At 33.8% G+C, this 20,207-nt stretch overlaps 1 protein-coding gene across 1 annotated transcript in view; it reads left to right on the top strand.

Moving 5' to 3' along the window:
• Nucleotides 1-20,207, top strand: part of LOC132597900 (leucine-rich repeat and IQ domain-containing protein 1-like) — an 81,258-nt gene that overhangs the window by 40,701 nt on the left and 20,350 nt on the right. Inside the window, exons 2-3 of the mRNA XM_060305557.1 lie at nucleotides 12,556-12,685; nucleotides 15,194-15,254. Coding sequence (XP_060161540.1) covers nucleotides 12,573-12,685; nucleotides 15,194-15,254 — 174 coding nt within the window. The 5' untranslated portion in view covers nucleotides 12,556-12,572. The remainder of the gene's footprint in view (nucleotides 1-12,555; nucleotides 12,686-15,193; nucleotides 15,255-20,207) is intronic.

The following is a 20,207-nucleotide window of genomic DNA, read 5'->3' as shown; positions in this document are numbered from 1 at the left end:
TTTTTTTACTAGCCTAAGGATAGTGTTATTAATCTTTATGTATTTACTATAGCTAAACTCAGGGATAAACTCACAAATGAAAATGTATTTCTTTCATAATAAAAACACACAATCTTTTTTTAAGTGAGAAAACTGAAATTCAGAAAAGTTAAGTGATTTACCAAGGATGCAACAGCTAGTTAGTGACAAATCAAGAACCTTCTGCTAAGTCTTATTCTTGTGCCCTATTCACTATATTGCTAATACTAAGCAACCAGTGAGTTTAGAGTTGTTTGAGACCACAGCTGAGTGCTTTCCACGTTCATAGGAGTTAAGAATGCCCACTAACATATTCTTTTGAGTTATAGAGCCAGAAGACAGAAAGAATTTCTTAAGTCTCTACAGAAAAATGCCAGTACTTTCAGTCATGTGAATCCTGAGTAAATCTCAGGTTTATAACATCAGGTAACAATCTAAAATAGGTGTGTGTTGTTTTGGGGAAATTAATAGCTAATTTCATAAATAATGCATAATGACAGCAAACCAGGTTCACTAATTGTTTTCTTCAATCAAATTTTATGTTTACTACATCTATTGAGTTAGTAATATCAGTTATAGTTCAGTTTTATGATTTTATCAATCATATTTCTTTTTTTAAATAAATGTATTTACTTATTGGCTGCTTTGGGTCTTCATTGCTGCGCGTGGACTTTCTCTAGTTGCAGCGAGCAGGGACTACTCTTCTTTGCGGTGTGCGGCTTCTCATTGCGGTGGCTACTGTTGTTGTGGAGCATGGGCTATAGGCACGCGGGCTTCAGTAGTTGTGACACATGGGCTCAGTAGTTGTGGCTCTTGGGCTCTAGAGTGCAGGCTCAGTAGTTGTGGCATACGGGCTTAGTTGCGCGGCACATGGTATCTTCCCGGACCAGGGCTCGAACCCGTGTCCCCTAAATTGGCAGGCGGATTCTTAACCACTGCACCACCAGGGAAACCCTATCAATTATATTTCATTTCTAGAATTGCTACCCATGTTTTTCAAAACTTCCTGATTTTACTAGTCTCTTATTGCTTTAATACCTTTTAAGATCTATTTTTAGGTATGCAGATACATAATATTTTGTGTATTTTATCAAATTAAAGATGCTGATTTTTTATTCTATATCTGATAAATCCACTACCTTCGTGATTCGGTGGACCGATTTTATGGTTTGTTTCTTCTGTTGATTCTCACTCTAATGGCTTATTTCCCAAGGTGTTTAGTGACTTTTGTTATTGTTTTAATTAGTTTGTGTTCTTTAGATCTGTATTAATGGGAATTTTTAGAAGTGTGAGTTTAACCTAACCAACTCTGAAAGATTTTTGACTACTTCAGTCAGTTACTAGAGGGCACATTCCCCCTTACCCTGGAGAGATAACTCGTAAACAGTCACTTGCTACACCTATATATTTTCTTTTTGTAATTTTTCAGCAATATTTTAAATTTTATTTTTAATAAAAAGTATATATATTTAAAGTGTACAGCCTGATGACTTGGTATACATATGTAGAGAAAAATGATTACAAAGCCAAGCTAACTAAAGTATCATACCCTCACATAGTTATCATTTTGTGTGTGTGTGTGATGAGAGCATATGAGAAATTTCCTCTTTTAGCAAGTTCTCAGTATTCAATGCAATATTTTTAACTATAGTTATCATGCTGTACAATAGCTCCCTAGACTCATTCATCCTTATATTTGTGTTTTCTTGTCATTTCTCACTTCTGAGGATTTCTCTACCTTTTTTATGAGCTCGAACTTTCATTTTAAAATACTTTCTGGAGCATTGATGTTACCTAACTTCAAGACTTACTATAAACCACATTAACCAAAACAGTGTAGTACTGGCAAAAGAATATACAAATAGATCAATGAAACAGAATAGACAGGTGAGAAATAGACCCACACAAATATAGTGAACTGATCTTTGATTAAAAAAACAAAGGCAATACAATGGAGAAAAGATAAGTCCGTTCCAACTCTTGGTGCTAGAACAACTGGACTTCCACGTGCAAAAACTAAAAGAAAAAAAAAAGTAAGGATCTAAACACAGACCTTATACTTTCACAAAAATTAACTCAAAATGGATCATAGAGCTAAATGCAATCACTCAAAACTAAAAATTCCTAGGAGATAACGTATTAGAAAATCTAGGTGACCTTGGATTTGGTGATCAACATTTAGATATAATATCAAAAGCATGATGCAGGAAATAAATAATTAAAACCTTCTGCTCTGTGAAAGACACTATCAAAAGCATGAGAGGGCAAGCCATAGACTGGGAGAAAGTATCTGCAAAAGATACCTGATAAAGGACAGTTATCCAAAATATAGCAAAAACTCTTAAAACTCAACAATAAGAAAACAACCAACCTGGTATTTAAAATGGATAATAAAAATTAAAGCAACACTGAGATAGCACCACACACCTATTAGAATGGCCTAGGTCCAGAGCACTGACAACACCAAGGAAGATACACAAATTCATGAAGCATTCCATATTTTGCTTTTCTTTCTAATGTTCATGAATGACAAAACTAAGGCTCTGATAAGGGAGGTGACTTACCCAATTGAGGGCCCTTCCCACTTTAAACCCCACCCACAATTCCTCTTCTACAAAAAATAAAAGAGCTCCGCAAATCAATATTTATCTAAATAAAGTTAAAAGTTAATTTTGTAGGGAAGTTGTATAATTACTACCTTGACTTCTTTCTCCACTAGACTGTGAGTAGAGCAGTAATGCTTTTCATGAATGGAGGCCCTGATTCATTTACAAATGCAGTTCTGCTACACAAAGTTCTATCGTGGGTAATATAATAAAAGATAAAAATTTTTCATTAATGGGTATCCACTTAGAAAACTCTTAAGTCTTCAGCAGGCTATGGGATACTTGCTTAAATTATTACCAATGAAAAACAATAAGTCTGGGGCCAGGTTTATTAGTCTCTGATACGTTGTTACTCAAATTGTGAAAGAAAATTATTTTTACTTACATTTACTTATATTTTTTATAATCAAGCAATACTTTAATTATTCAGTGTTTCATATGATGTTATCTCTACCTGTAACAGAAGTGTATCTGTATTCTTAAGTTTGGCAAATACAGAAATCATCAGATGCAGAAAATTAATAAGTAATCAATGAGAAATATATAGGAATGTATAGACATATACATTATGAGCATTTCTGTTTTATAGCTATTCAAAAACAATGATTACAATGATAAAAGTGTCTAATTGGATTCATCAAGCCTCTATCATTAATGTACCAATGTAATACTGTTTATTGGCTTCTTTTGAAATAAAACTAGTAAAGAAAATTAATCACCTACTTGGCCTCAATTAATAAATATACATGAATTAGAGATGTCTTTTTACCAAAGAGTAGAAACTTTTAGATACAACAGGGAGCTGAAGTCTAAACTATACCAAAAAAACGAACAAACAAAAAAACAAAACACAGGTGGCAGTAATATTTATGCGGCCATTATAACCTGTTATTTTGAAAGCCAACCTACTTACATCATCAGTTTCTCCATTATTCTATTGGGTGGGCCCTAGTTTGGATGACCTACTACATTAACACTCCCTGAGGGAGTCTAGGTTGGATAGAGGAATATTCTCCAAGGATAATTAAATTGAGAGAGTGAAACAGAAGAGAATCATGTCAATGGAGCCTCCTTCATGGTTATTACTGAGCAACTGCTAAAAATTATTTGAAATAACTTCAAATCAATTAGAACTTTGTACCCTTCTTATCTTTTGGAAATTAATTCTTCTGTATTAAAGGCACACTAGATCCTCATATATTATGAAATAAATACATTTTTAAAAATACCTGAAGCAGACTTAGAATTCTGGGAAGGAGGACTTCCTGGACTCACCCAGAAAATTTTTCTGTCTAATTTTGTGGTTAATCCTGGAATCTTCCCCTCCTGACAGTGACCCCCTGAAACCTTGATTTTAGCCTAGATTTAGAAACTTCTATAGATAGTCCCACCTCCAGGGTAGGTAAGTCTTAGCCTGTGATAACTGAGACAGCATTAAAGCTATGCATAATGGAGCTCATTTCACTTAAAAAAAAAGAAAAGAAAAGAAAAGAAAAATGGCTACAGTTATTAAATCCAGACTAAATGTGCAGCATTATATGTGTTCTATTATTTTATATTGTTAATATATCCATTTTAAGAGGAGAAAACTGAGGCAGAGAAGGAGTAATTTGCCCAACATGATACAATAAGTGAAAAGTCAACTTACTATGTGCTAATTAGTTGCTAGGCAGATACAAAGATGAATAATGTATAGCTTTCCTTTATAGACTGAATTAATTTATTCTATAATTATTTTCTTATATGTCACAAATCAAGGGCCTCGTCTACTGGAAAGCTCAGTGGTGCGCCTGATTCATGAGAAACAGTGGAAAGCAATCTTAGACAGTGGCTATCTGGTAGTTCTTAAAACAGTGTCCTGTTGATACTTTTATTAGTATTACTTAGAAATGGATAATTCTGCCAATACCATGGCAGAGAAGGATCAGTATTACCAACTTTCCCTTTTACCTCAGGCTCCAATAGTGCTTAGCACCACCCTGTTACAGATTCTGTCATTTAAAACTTTGATATTTTGTTCATCATGGATTTTTGCATTAATTTTGCTTTTAAAATATTACATTAAAATATTATTTATCTCGATTACTGATATTTTTTTGGCACTCCCTTAAATTTTGTGCTAAGGCAAGTACCTCATTTGCCCCACTTGCCTTATCCTAGTCTCAGCCCTGGTTAACAGCAAACATGGACACACCATACATGAACAAGCCTGCTATTTTCTTGAGTTATGTGGCTGTCACAGGAGAAACCAAAGAATCACTCTTTATGTAGTAGTTGGTACTCCTCTATAAAGACATTAATGAGGAGATACAGCTCAACTGAACAATACAATTGGGAAAGCATATCCTTTCAGGTAGAATTATACGTAAATACAGAAGGCTTATAACTGTTTAATCAGCACAACTATACCCAATTTGTAAAAGAATGATTCTGTTATTCCAGAGGGATTTGCTTAAAGCTAGCAATTCCATGGCATTGAAAGTTATGTCTTACAAAATCCATGTATTTTAAAATGTATAATTTAGTAACTCACTTTGATTCTTCTTTGCTTTCATAAGGGTCATTCATACACTTTATGTATTACCCAACACCCCCCAAACAAATGAATTTTGAAAATTCAAATGTCAGAAACTAGCAAGTATTTTTTATTCTAGTACTTTTTTTTTTAACCCTCTTTGCCATAAAATTTAGTGAAATATGTAAAGGAGTGATTAGAGCTGCAGTTAGCCTTTGACCCTTACATATAGTTTGGCTCTGTTCCCCAAATTTCTGTTTTTAAACTCTTGTACCAACAGTCCTCTTCTTTATTCATAGAGTAATCTTTCTTTAGTGATCAATTACATACATATTTAAGTATATTTTAAAAGAATAGAAATGTTGCTTGTCATACACAAATGGCTCTTAGAGAGTTATTGGTTTCATGCCAGTGCTGTCAACTTTCCAACAACAGATTGGATTGGTTAAGAAAGAAGCCATAAACAGCCTATCAACAAGTATTTATACAGATGTTAATGAATTTAAAATTCTATTAGTATAACATTTATGCCAAACTCCAATTTTATTTGTCCTTTATTGTGAGGTATGATGCAATAACTTCTTTTAATAAACACATGCAGACCACTTACACTTTATAATGTAAATCACATTTTTACTGTTCCCAGCATAAGATACATAGAATCAGCCATCTATCAAAGTTACCAAAAATATTTCCATCACATGAAGCATTTTGCTTAGCATGCAACCACGTCCTTCAGAAGCTTTTGGTAAAGAAATGAACTCATCTCCGTCCATGAAACCAAGAGTATTTTGTTATTATATTACTGAGAAAGGCCATTAAGAGAAAAGAAAATAGTCATGGGGAAGTCACCATATGTATTAAAAATGTAAATAATTAGCTTCTTTTTGTGTGCCCCCAATGATAATTGAATCCTAACCTCCCTCTGTAAATTTAGAAAACTGATTAATTTGAGGCATATGAGTTTAATGAACACTTATTTTGCTTTTTATGAAGAAAAAAAATATTTCCATTAATTTAAAAAAGACTTCATTTCTTGTTTTTTAAATAAATTTATTTATTTGTTTTTGGCTGCATTGGGTCTTCGTTGCTGCGCACAGGCTCTCTCTAGTTGTGGCGAGTGGAGGCTACTCTTTTTTTTTTCTTTTTCTTTTGAATTTTTGAATCTTATTTAATTTATCTTTTTATACAGCAGGTTCTTATTAGTTATCCATTTTATACATATTAGTGTATATATGTCTGTCCCAATCTCCCAATTTATCCCACCACCACCCACCCCACCCACCCTCACGGGGGCTACTCTTCATTGCAGTGCGCAGGCTTCTCATTGCGGTGGCTTCTCTTGTTGCAGAGCGTGGACTCCAGGAGCGCAGGATTCAGTAGTTGGCTCGCGGGCTCTAGAGCACAGGCTCAGTAGTTGTGGCACACGAGCTTAGTTGCTCCACGGCATGTGGGATCTTCCTGGATCAGGGCTCAAACCTGTGTCCCCTGCCTTGGCAGGCGGATTCTTAACTACTCTGCCACCAGGGAAGCCGCCAAGACTTCATTTCTTTTGGAGAACTTCTTAAAGCTGAACTGCTTTCTTCTAGGATTGTGTACATTGTTAACATTTTATTTATAAAGTAACTATACACACACACACACACACACACACACACACATTGTTTTAAATTTACTACCTTTGGTTGTCAATTTTTATCCCAATCTAATTCTGGCTTTCAGAGCTGAAGTTTCTATTATAATAATTAAGTTAATCACATTTAGACATGTGTTATTCTCCACAATGCACAGGTTCATCTACATGCTAAAAATCTAAATTCCAACTCTATATTTCTCAGAGAACATTAATCAACTATGACAATCACTCCGTAATTTTACCAATATTTGTTGAGCACCGTCCTACTAGGTATCACTTAAAAAGTGTATATTGTAGTAGGCAAAACAGACACATGAATAGGTAAGTAAAGTATAATGTAATAAATGCTATCATGGGGTCTCTATATTATCCTTTGGAGGGCATCTCTAACCTAATTTGGATAAGGAACGGAAGTGTTCAAAGATCAGGAGCTTAACCCAAAGAATGTAATTTCTGAACTAAGACCTGAAGACCTGAAGTAAGAACACCACTGGTAAAGTGGATAATCCCAAACACAATGTCTGTAGGCAAAAAAGATCATTTTGAGTAATTATAATACATCTGGATGATTGAGGCAGGAACTTAATAGATGTGTCTGAAGGTATAAGGAAGGCCTGTATGCTATGCAAAATGTTTTGAACATTATCCAAAGATAGTAGAGAACCAAGAGTTCAACCTCTGAAAGAGCAAACTAGATGTGTACTTTAGCAAGACTATTTGCAGTATGGAGATATATAAGTGGGAACAATGCCAAAAGGAAAAGGACCAGTGAGAAGGCTGTTACGGTAACTAAGAAGAGATGATAGTAGGCTGAATTTAAATAGTCACAATGCAAATACCAGAAATTTGACAGAATGAAAAGAATTTAGAAGGTAAAATCAGCAGCTGAAGGGTGAGGAAGAATGCTGGTTCAGTACAACACTCTGGTTTCTGAATTTTACATTGACGATGATGGTAGAATTATAGGAACTTAGAAAAGGTGGGATAATACATGAGTTCAGCTTTTTACATATTCTGTTTAAATTATCTGTAGGATACCGCAGTGGAGAGATTTTGGATGGATACATTTCAGAAGGAGATAAGGAAAGTGATTGAAGAACTTGAATGAAGGAAGATTATAACCAAGGAATAAGATAGGGCCAGGATAGTACCCCAGAGAAGAATCCTGAGAGTGGAAGAGATAGCAAAGGAAGATGAGCCCTTGAAGGAAACTGGGGATTAGACGAAAGGGCAGAGAAAAACCAGATAAGTGGAATTAAACAAGACTCAAAGGAAATAATCCTTTTAAGAAGGAAGACGTGAACAATGTATAATATCATAGAGGAGTCAGTAAGAATTTCAAAAAGTCCCGAAGATTTAGCAGTACTAATGATCTTGGGGTGAACAGTTCCAGTGAAATGGTGTGGGGAGGAAGCCATATTGCAGTGAGCTGAAGCACGAATGTCAGTAAGTCAACAGAGACTTTCGCTCACTCCTGTTGAAAATGAGGACAGTGGGGATGAAAGGAGGAGCCAGGTATTACTGAGATACCCAGCAGGGAGACTAGACCCAGTTTCTGGATTAGATGTCATTACATAAGGAATGAGCAGCCAAGGTTTACTCCAGGTCTGAATGACTTGGGAATTCAGGAAGAAAACCAGACTTAGTAGGATGATAATGATAAAAACAAGTTGTGATTCTGAAGTTCAGCTGGATCTGAGAACAGGAATAAGATAGAGGTTGGTGATATCTAGTTCTCTAAGCTGCCAGCCTCATGAGGCAATAAACAATGCATATCTAATTGGCTGGCATCAAAAGCCAGCACAGGGCTTCCCTGGTGGCGCAGTGGTTGAGAGTCCACCTGCCGATGCAGGGGACATGGGTTCGTGCCCCGGTCTGGGAAGATCCCACATGCCACAGAGCGGCTGGGCCCGTGAGCCATGCCGCTGAGCCTGTGTGTCCAGAGCCTGTGTTCCGCAACGGGAGCGGCCACAACAGTGAGAGGCCCGAGTACCAAAAAAAAAAAAAAAAACAGCCAGCACAATACCAGACATGGGGTGTGGTGGTGGACAGCAGGGGTGCGGATGCTCCTAGATACTTGCAGAATGACAAGCATCAACATCTGAAGGAACACAAATATAAAGGAGACTGAAAGGAAGCACTCAAAGTCTGATGTTCCAAAGTCCTGTAGAGAAGAGAGTTTTAAGACAAAGAAAATGTTCTGTGTAGTTGAATTCAGCAGAGAGGCCAATGAAGATAAGGAATAAATGTGTTTGGTAGATAAGATGGTTTAAGGCCCTCATAGTAAGGACACTTTCAATTTGGCAAAATTGGATTGCAATAAATTAAGGAGGAAATGGAAAGGAAAGACGGAGAGAGTAGACTCCTCTTAAAAGAATTTTGTTAACAACCGGTATCTTTTAGTGTGAAAGACAAAATATTAGAAGAGTATAGAATTTGTCCCTGAAATCTTATGTGTCATTTTAGATAAGTTTATCAAATTGGGAGATACAAACCTATAAATTATGAGAGGAAAATTGTTTATAGTTTAGAAAATATTTAGCAAGTAGATAAATTTGGATACCTAGAGAAGAAAATATTTGCACCAGTGATAACAGATAAAGGGTTATGAATGTCAGTTGAAGACAAAAATGGAAATACTAGAATCCAGCAGATAATTGGGGAGAACAAGAAAGATATTTTACACTTTATGACCTATAATTGGTAAATAATCATATGAAATCACTTTCAATCTCACTAGCAGTAGACACATATAAATTAAAATCATATTAGACAATATTTTTCTCAAACTATCAACAGCTTTAAAATATTTAATATCCCAATGTTGACTAGGGGCTTAGTGAAATGAATAACCTCATATAGCATGTGGTAAATTGGTGAAAGTTTTAAAAACTATTTGACAATATAGATTATATTGTGTCCCTCAAAATATTTATAACTTCAGACATGTTATCTTTAATTCCACCTGAAAAAGTGGATTAATTAAATAGGATACTTAAAAACCTTCATGTAACAAGTTAGTACCTCACAGTGCATAACCCCTAAAAGTATTTTCAGGATGAGATTTCCATTACATAGAATGCATTTGTTGTAGTACTAACTGAAAAGTAGAATGTATAGGATACATACAATTGTATGTAAACAAAAAACAAATCTATGAACAAAAGAACTAAAAGAAAATGCCTTAAAAGTGTTATCCAGTTGTTGTCTTTGAATAGTGGGGCTCTCTGTGGATTTTCTTCTCTTTGACTTTTTAGTTTTCGGTATTTTTAAAATCATCTATTATGAAAATGTATTATTTTTTTAATAAAAAGTTTAACAATTTGTTTAGATAAAATTATTAAAATGTGTGTTTTGAAGTAAAGCAGCATATAGAGACTGTAGTAACTAGGGGAGAGCAGGAATCAAAAGGAGACCTTTTTTCTTAGGTTGATGGTACGAGAAATTTATGAAGACCCAGAGAAGCAGGGAAGAGCAGTAGATAGGCAGTAGGTTCGAGTTTTGCAGACCAAATGATGCTTCTAAAACCAAGAGGATTTATTGGGGAGCCTGAGTGGAAGGTGATAAGCATCTGTTAAGTAATCCGGGTCACCATCATTCTTCCCACACAAGATGCTAAAAGCAAGCTTCAAGGAGTAAATACTACTCTCTCCTCAGTGACAGGGGTAATCCTAAAATGGTTTAGCGAAAATCATTTACCAGAATCATTTCCTCCAGCATTTGAATGGCAGTATTTTTGAATACATCCAACCAATATCACCACTATGCTAGTTCTCTTTTTTACACTGAACTCGTACCAATCTACCAATCTATGCCTTCAGGTTAAAAGGGTTAATATGAATTGGACCCTTACAGTGAAATCTCTAATCTTTACCCAGGGATTGTTGTTTAGAACCTTGGCTGAGTTCTGATGTAAAACCACTTAGGGTTTTTGGAGTGTTGTCGTACAGTTGAGGAAAACTTTTCAGAATGAACACTTTAAAAAGGGACTATTGCAAGTATATGTCACTATTTTAAAAAATAGAAAGACGTAGAGATAATTTTTATTTTCAGCTAAAAGTACACTTGCTACAAAACGATTCTCTACATATCAAGAGCAGGTAAGTTTCCAGTCGTGGGTTCAGTTGATTATCAGGGTCACTGATTCCTCACTACTATCTGTCATTGTACCCATGGGTTCACCATTTGGTCTAGTCAACCAAGAAAGGCAGATAAAAGCCTGGGACTCTGCTGGCGAAGAGACTTAATGCTTAATGCAGTATGGGTGTAGCAACCCCAAATCTTCCCTTCGTTTGAGTCTCTTTTATAGTTTCTTTACAAGGAAGGCCATTTATCAAAATGGCGTCTGCTCATGGATTCAGTGGTCAGCCCTTGAAAGTGAAGTAATTGTTCCTTCAATACAGCAACTGTGGAGGGATTGGCTTAAACTCAGGAAGAAGGGGTATGACCATTTTAGAAACATAAAGTGGCACTAGAAGTTAACAGGAAGTTAACTTTACTAAGTAACGTAATTTAGAGAAAAAAAATCTTGATTTGTAGCTTTCCTGAGAACTGGCTCCAGTATCTCTTTAGACTGAAAACTAGAGTCATTTCACAGTAACTTTTAAGGAATAAAAAGACATGATGAATGTACCATCCTCAACATATTCAGAAAGACAGATGCTAAGTGTGTGTATACATGTGTGATGTATACATGTGTATACATGTATGTGTCTCTGTACAGCACCGAGCATTCAAAATAGGCTTTGCACCATGCTCCATTTGTTTTCCAAACAACTTGCAAATATAAAATGACTTTCTATGTACCAAGATCTATAGTGAAAGAATAATTCCAATTAATAAATTGACATTTTAAACATCAGGTTTTAAATTATAGAATTCTTGTGAGTTTGATTACCATGAGTTAGTTTCAAGAGGTACCTTCTCTGGTGTACTGTCAGTCAAGCCTACGATGCTAACAAGTCCCTAAGCATGGTGATGGCACCAAAAAAGAAGCAGTCTAACAACTCAAGAGAAGTGCTCTAAAACAACAGGTCTTCACTATAACTCAAATGCATGACTTTGATGTAGCAGCAATGTCTGCAGGGTTTTTTTTGAAAACTACAAATATATATATAGTAAATTTAAATGTGAATATAACGGTCAGATTTTTCTTTTTCTTTTATTTTCTTACTATTTTATTTTTCTTTATATTTGTTATCTTGTGTTCTTACCTTGTATAATTTCTCCTCTTGCATATTCTCCATACCCATCTTCATTGTTACGCTTTCCCCCCTCCATCTTTGAAATCACTGCTATGGCATTAGCACAGGTTTCCTAAACCTAATATAAATGATATCCTAACTTAAGTATTGTACTAGCTTACACGAACCAAGCTTAGTTTTACATAGAATTAAAATTCTGTTTTGAAAATCCTCAATATAATTTATAAATTCTACATATGGATAAGATAGCATGAGAACAATTAGACTTTAAATTCCATCTACCAAAAATAATTATTTTCATTTTCTAAAACACTAAAAACCAAGCCCTATAAAATGTAGGTTGCACTAAAACAACTCCTTTATTTTTCAAAATAGGTGGGTTTGAAACCAAGCTGGAAAAGCACTTAATCTATAAGTGACTGACATTATTTCTCTTACAGATGATTTAGCTCCCATGAATTAAATTGTCTTGTTTTTCTTTTTTTCTTGTGATAAAATTGTTAGCCTAGACTGAACTGCTTGGCCAAAATTTGATCTCTTTAAATAACAAATAAAATTTACATACTTTTTCCCTAGGTAAGGAAGAAGAATTTATGTGTAAGGATACCACTGCAAATGAAAAATTGGAAAGGAATAAAGAATATACATACCAATGGCTTCATACACAGGTTGGGGTTCATGAAACTAGTTCCAGAAACATGAAATGGTGAGGTCATTTCCTTTAAATTAGATTTTTGTATTGCAAATACATCTTGAAAACTGAAACCTAGGTTAATTGTTCTAAAACAAACATGACTTTATATAGCCAAAGGCCAATACTCTACATTGCCAGGTTATAAATGGCCTCTTATGTAGAATAGATTTGATCACTGTTTATATTTTTCACCATAAAATATTCAAGAACTTAGTTTCTGTATTGCTTAAAACCAACACAAATGATTGATGGTGATGATGAACCACACAAATGATTCTACTTTATAAAGTAAAATGCATGGTATTGATTAACTGTTTATAAATATCATATGTATTGGAGGTATAGTATTTTATTTTATGTTATTTTTGTTATCATATATGTTTGGCAGTTAAAATTATAATTCAACCCTGATGCCACTTTACTAGTCATGTAACTGATTTTCAATGATGTCTCAATGCTTTAGTTTCCTCTTCTTTATAGTGAGATGATAACTTATCTCTCTACTTCACAATAGAAGTGAGCTCTCAAGGTTGAGGGTATCAAATGTTGATGTCCCTTAGCAGCAAACAAGGTGCCTTGAGCTTAATAGGTAATCAATAAATTTTTATTACATTAATGTATGTATTAGTTTTCTAGGGCTGCCATAACAAAATACCACAGATCGTGTGGCTTTAAGAGCAGAGATGTATCTATATTTTCTCACAGTTCTGGAGGTTATAAGTCCAAGATCAAACAGTCAGCAAATTTGGTTTCTTTAGAGGTCCATCTCCTTGGCTTGCAGATGGCTACCTTCTCACTGTGTCCTCACATGACCATCCCTCCACCTGTGTTATCTCTGTTTTAACCTCTTCTTACAAGGACACCAGTTACATTGGATTAGGGCCCACCCCTATGACCTCTTTTTACCTTAAGTACCTCTTTAAAGGCCCTATCTTCACATAGTCATATTCTGAGGTATTGAAGATTAAGATCTGAACATATAAACTTTGAAGGAACAAAATTCAGCCCAAAAAATGTAACATAAAGCACTTATGTTACATAAGTGCATAACCACTAAACCAAAGTTTTAAGGAAAAAGAAGTCTGGATATAATATTTTGACATAAATTTTTAAAAATTGAAGTATAGCTGATTTACAGTGTGTTAGTTTCAGGTGTACAGCATATACATATTCTTTTTCATGTTCTTTTCTCTTACAGGTTATTACAAAATATTGAGTATAGTTCCCTGTGCTATACAGCTGACATAAATTTTTAAGACTTTCATTTTAGCTACATATATCCACAAAACAGTAAAAAAAGAAGCACTATTATAAGCATTTATTAAATATGTAAACCAGTATTGAATCTAAATGTAGATGACACTTTGGAAACGTTTCCAGGGATTGTGGGTGATAACTATTTAAATGAATAACAAACAAATAAATCTACAGTTATGAGGGCTGAAACTTAATTTAGCAGAAAATTATAATGTGCAAAAATGAAACCTTTTTTTATAATATATACAAATGGAAACCTTTGTATGTAGTCAATTCTATCCATATAATTTCTTTAAAAACATGGAAAAGAAAGTGAAGAATGAAAGTGAAATTAAAACATTTCAAAATCTGGATTGTTATATCCTATTTCATTGTGAGCAAAGAAAATAGGAATAAAGCAATCAACATTTGAGACTTTTTTATTTTGCTAAGTATTCTAATTAATGCAAGCACAATTTATTTTATGTTGGTATTAATCAATTTAGCATAATTCGTAACATGACATTCTTAGGACTGTAAACAAATATAGTATAACCCATAGCTTAACGTCTGTATTAACCAGGTATAAGAGGTCTGGTTTAGAAATATAAAAGCATCTGTACAGATAATGTGAAAAATACAAGCAAAATGTTTCAGGATGTATTTTAGATATGCTTAAATATTTCACAACATCCCTTACTCCTAAATAAGTTATGTTTAAACATATAATGCAGCAGGCAATTGTTGATGGATTTTCTGTTTTGAAAATATAATATATAAAAGAAGATATAGGTAGTAATATTTTAAGAAAAATTGTTTTCAAAAACAGAAGTTCTTGAAAAGCCAAATATCAACAGAAGTTCATTGTGAGCATTAGTATGATGCCTTAAATACACCAGAGCTATTTTAAAAATAGGAAGTTTTGCCTTTCTTATAAGTAAGATATATAAGTACATGTAGTAAAATATTTATATTTTCTACAATTTATTAGCTATGGTTATTGGTACTTTCAGATTTTTGATCTGTGTATGTGCTTATGTTTGGCAAAGAAGGGTAGCATTAAAGTGTTGTTTAGGAATTTAAATTTCATGTCAAACTGAATTTTAAAATGACTATGAAAAGATGTAAATTTGTATGTATTTTTGCATGTCACCTAATTTAAGAGAACTATTATTTCCATTTTGTAAATTATTTATTTCTCCCAAAATTTTCTTTGGGCATGTCTTTCATAGTCTTCCTCTACATTTATATAATGATATGATTTCTGTTTTTGTCACTATGCAGCAATCACTTCTTGCCTGAGTTAGATCCAGATGTACTTAATGGTGGAAGAGTTCAGCTTGTGGTAAGAAATGTGTTTAAAGTTCAGAAAAAATGTTGTGCACACCAGTACTCAATAAATGGCACTTTAAGATATGTCCATAAGTAGTGTAAATTATGAAAATACCACAACTGTATCTTTTTGGGATAATGTCAAAATGCTATGTATTAAAATAGTACCATGTTTTCTTGGCTTGTAATATAACTTTAAAATATGATATTACTTTAAAGTATTAATTCTATATGGTAGATTTTAAAATATTAGCATGCTACCGTATTTTTTAAAATACTCCGGACAAGAAGTTGTATGATAACATTATTTTCTAGAATATTTTAAGAGTAGGATATTTGAGGGAAACAGCAAATTACCCTCACAACTCAGGAAATCAAACCAGATAAAAATTAGAAAGTAATTGTGAACTCCACCATTCTAAGTAATAAAGTGTAAATTATTGGAGCTCAGGACTTCCCTGGTGGTGCAGTGGTTAAGACTTCATCTTCCAATCCAGGGAGTGCAGGTTTCGATCCCTGGTGGGGAAACTAAGAGCCCACATGCCTTGCAGCCAAAAAAACAAAACATAAAACAGAAGCGATATTGTAACACATTCAATAAAGACTTTTTAAAAATGGGCCACGTCAAAAAAAATTATTTTTTAATTGTTGGAGCTTTAGGAACAACCAAGTTCTAACTTGGTCACCAGAGTGTAGACTCTAGACAGTATAACTAATGGGCATTGCAAAAGTCAGTTGAACTATATATATGCTATTAGAAGGAAGACTATATTAGCAGAAGGAGAATGGCCAATATGGAGTCTAGAGAAAGAGTCCCCAAACAAGAAATTTTAAATGTGTTTCCAGAAATTTCCAGAGAAGAGGTTACCCTAACCAATGATGGAAGTGTGTGGCCTCCTTGGCAGGTGAAAATGGATGCATCAAGTGACCCTAACTTTATGACACCTTCCATTTATGTCAACTAGTAAATATTCCTTGCTCAAATTCTACACTCACCAAGAAAACTGATTATAATTTAACTTAACACGTAGAATTTAGTATAAAAAGATAATGTATTCCCTAATGGGAACTAGTATTATCATATCCAGAGCAGTTATTCATCATTCTCATGAATAACTCATTCAAGGAGTTTTCCTGAAAGAGGAGAAAAATTAGGACAATAGCTAAAATTAGTGTGTTTATGAAAATATATAGAATCTATGTACATATTTGAAATAATCACTCAGCAAGTATTTTCTTGCATTTTAATAGAGATCCCTGTGGCAGAGTGACATGTAGATTACCCTAGGAAAATTGGTACTTCAGGCTATTAACACCCTACGTGTTATTGACTAGCACTTTTGCACAGATTTTTGTGTGGCCACTTTGGAGCAAGAATGGGGAATATAAAAGTGCCAAGGAATGCCAGGATAAAGGAAGGGATATTACATTTAATTATTATACCTCTAAAAATGAATGAAAACAGATTAGGTAGATTACTAATCAAAATGGTTCTATGAGATTAATGCTCTGACATTAATCTCCTTCCTCTCTATCCCACTATATTATACTACTACAAATGTATGGCAAATACATAGCAATGATAAATGATTTTTTTAATATGTTGAAGAGGTACAGCTGTACACAAAACAAGGTAAGTATTAATAGTAGTAGAACAGACTTTTTTTTTTTTTTTTTGAGTCAAGACAGGGGAATGGATCAAGGATTTATGCTAAAAGGATACTGGGGTAATTGAAGGCCAAGAGTGGAAATCATGCAGGGTGTTGGAGAATAAAAACACCCTTCTAGAGGGGGAACTTGTACAGATAATTGCACAACTGGGACCAAGCCACAACTAAGAGGAAAATCTTAAAATTTTTAAAAGCTGCAACTGCTGCTACTCTAAGATCCTCAAAGACATAAGAATAACACCCATAATAAAAGGACAGAAAATTATGGAACAAAAATGATCAAATTTTAATTAAAGGAGAGATGGATATGCAAATAAGCCTATTATAAATTCTGGAAATAAAAAATATCATTGAGCTGAACCCTCAACTAGACATCATAGAATAGAGAAGTAGTGAATTGAAAGTTTATTTACAAAGGAACAATAGATTGACAGCTAACATCATATCAGAACAAGGCATACCAAAAGACAATGGAGTTATTTCTTAATAATAGGGATGAATATAAATATCATCTAGAATATTCATCACTAACCTTCAAAAGTGAGGACAGTTAGACATAATCAAACGTTCAAATGCTGGGTTTTGAGGAAGCTAATAAATAACCTCTCTGTCTTCCAAATCGGATTAAAGCCTATTGTATGACAGAAAGGAATGAGAAAAATGGAAACAAGATATTATTTTACTTACTTCCACATATATACTTCAGAAGGCATGTCATAGAGCTAGACAATTATATTGTTTATTAAATTTATCCCCCAAAACGCTAGCATTTTCCTGCAGAAGACAGTCATAGTTCAGGTTCTCCAGAAAACATACTCTGAGATTCTGATATTTGAAAGCAGGATGTTAATTGGGGAAGACTTTCAGGAACAACTCCTTTGAGGGATGAAAAAAGCAGGATTGAGCAGAAGGAGAAGGTGAATTTTCAAAAGAGTTAAATGATAAATCTTAACATTAATATGTGCAAGGCCCCTACAATGATAACTATCAAACATTGCTTATAAAAAAATCAAAGAGATATACCACGTGCATTAATAGGAAGACTCAAATTGTAAGATGTCAGTTCTTTCCAAATGATCTATATATTCAATAAACTTTAGAAAGCTTTTTAGTAGAAATGGACAGATTTTTAAAATGGAATTTTAAATATGAAAATGCATAAGACCTAGAATAGTCAATGCACTCTTGAAAAGGAATAGTAAGGAGAGTCACACTATTTGATTTCAAGACTTGCTATAAAACCCCAGTAATCAAGACTGTATGTTATGTTCATAAAAAAAAATAATCAATATAAAAGAATAGAGAGTCCAGACGAATACCATACTTATAAAGTTAATTGATTTCCTTAAAGATACTAAAGCAATTAAAAAGAGGGAAAGAATAATTTTTTCAACAAATAGTGCCGGGCAACTGGACATCTACATGGAAAAAAGAAATGAATCTCAACTCCTACTTCACATCTTACTTAAAAATAAACTTGAGATGAATCATGGGTCTAAATGTAGAAGCTAACATTATAAAAATTCTCAAAGAAAACATAGTATGGTATTTTCAAAAACCTGTTGTAGGCAAAGATTTCTCAGATAAAACAAAAAAAGCATAATCAAAAAAAGAAAAAGGTAAAGGTTACTTAGTAACTGACATTGTTTTCTATTTTGGAAGAAACAATCTTTTGGATATTAATGGCTTAGATGATAAGGTTTTTGGAAGGCATGTGTTCACAAATATTTTCTTGACATGTAGGTATTGTCTTGTTTGGAGGAGGGTGGGATTTCTGCGTTTTAAGTAGGTGTAGTGAAATTATGTCATTAAATTGAAGCAAATAAAACCTGATTTTAAAATCCTGAGGCTTACAGATAAAGCCTCGTTAGCCAGCAGGAGAGTCCCCTATGTGGTTAACATGTTTTCCCTCATTTTGTAACTGGTCTCACCAAAATTGTGGTATTGCTTTGATAGTTACCCCTTATTCCTGACTGGTTCTTTTGATGTCTTAGCATTGATGGAGCTATTCTAATGGGAACATTAAATACGTACTCTTGTGCACTAATTGAAATAAAATCGGGAAAGAATGTGTTACATTTTTTAGACTAAAATCACAAGTGTAAATTGGAAGCCAATTGTTATTTATTTCATTTTCAACAGTTTTCTACTGAGGTTTTTTGACAAAACAATTGTATCACTTAGCCAGATACATTTTAAAAAGTGACTGATGCTATAGAATGGTTTCTATTCTGAGTTCAGTAATAGCAAACTTGCTCACTTAACAATGAGAAGGTCATGCATATAGGTGGGAAGGTGGGAAGGGGATGTAAAGGAGAAGAGCAAAGATCTGGATCTGAAAGAAGATGATCTTTAGATTCAGGTTTCATGAGTTTTTGTAGCTCATCATATGGGGATAGCTTTTTAACCACAGCGATGGTTTTATGGCTTTATTTCCCTCTATTTAAATTTTTCTCACATCAAACATTAAGGACAATGCTTTCTCACAGGACTTCAAGCATTCAGTGGTTTGGGTGAAATCCCAGCTACTTTGAGGCTTCTTTGCATTCCATCATGGCATTTTCTCCCACTTCAGGGCTGAATCCTGATAAATCCTTACTTAATGATATTAGACATTATGTAGAAACAATATTTTATAGTCAAGAAGTGACCCTTTCAACTCTTAAGTTCAGCCCAAGATAGTAATAAAAGTTCTGAGAGTAATTTTAGATGAAATAAATTACCTAACACATATGTCCTTAAAATAAAATATCTTGAAATTTCTATCTATCCTTACTCCCAAATTAGACTTAATGTATAGTATTTTTATATTAATAATGACTATAATGAGAAGGCAGAGATCTTTTGTGACTTTGTAGTATACAAATATGTGATGAAAGGCATTTCAGGGAATTTTATAAGTAGTAAAACATAAATATTGCAGAAAATAATCCAATGTGACATTTCTAACATTCAATTAAGAATTAAATAATATCCTTGGTAAATAAATGATGTTAAGTTATTTAAAGTTTCGTCAGTTGCCTTTAAGATTGATTTTCATCAAAATTACTGTACTAAAGTATTTTCTTTTGTTGTACAAACTCAAATAGCAAACCTCAATTTTAAAATTGGCTCTTATTTGCAAAAAATGCTTTGACATAGTGCATTTGTTCTGCCTGGGCAGAAATAAAGGATTGTGGTATCATTTTGAAGAAGGTTGTTTGACAGAGCCTGTTTGTTTATTTGGGGTAATGTGAGCTGCATTCAGAAAATGTCATATTTTGTTTCATGATTGTATACATTCTCTCCCACTGCTC

The sequence above is a fragment of the Globicephala melas genome, chromosome 10, assembly GCF_963455315.2.
Source record: "Globicephala melas chromosome 10, mGloMel1.2, whole genome shotgun sequence".
Lineage (NCBI taxonomy): Eukaryota > Metazoa > Chordata > Mammalia > Artiodactyla > Delphinidae > Globicephala > Globicephala melas.
Note: the sequence above shows the minus strand (reverse complement) of the source record. Positions and strands in the feature narration are given on the sequence as shown.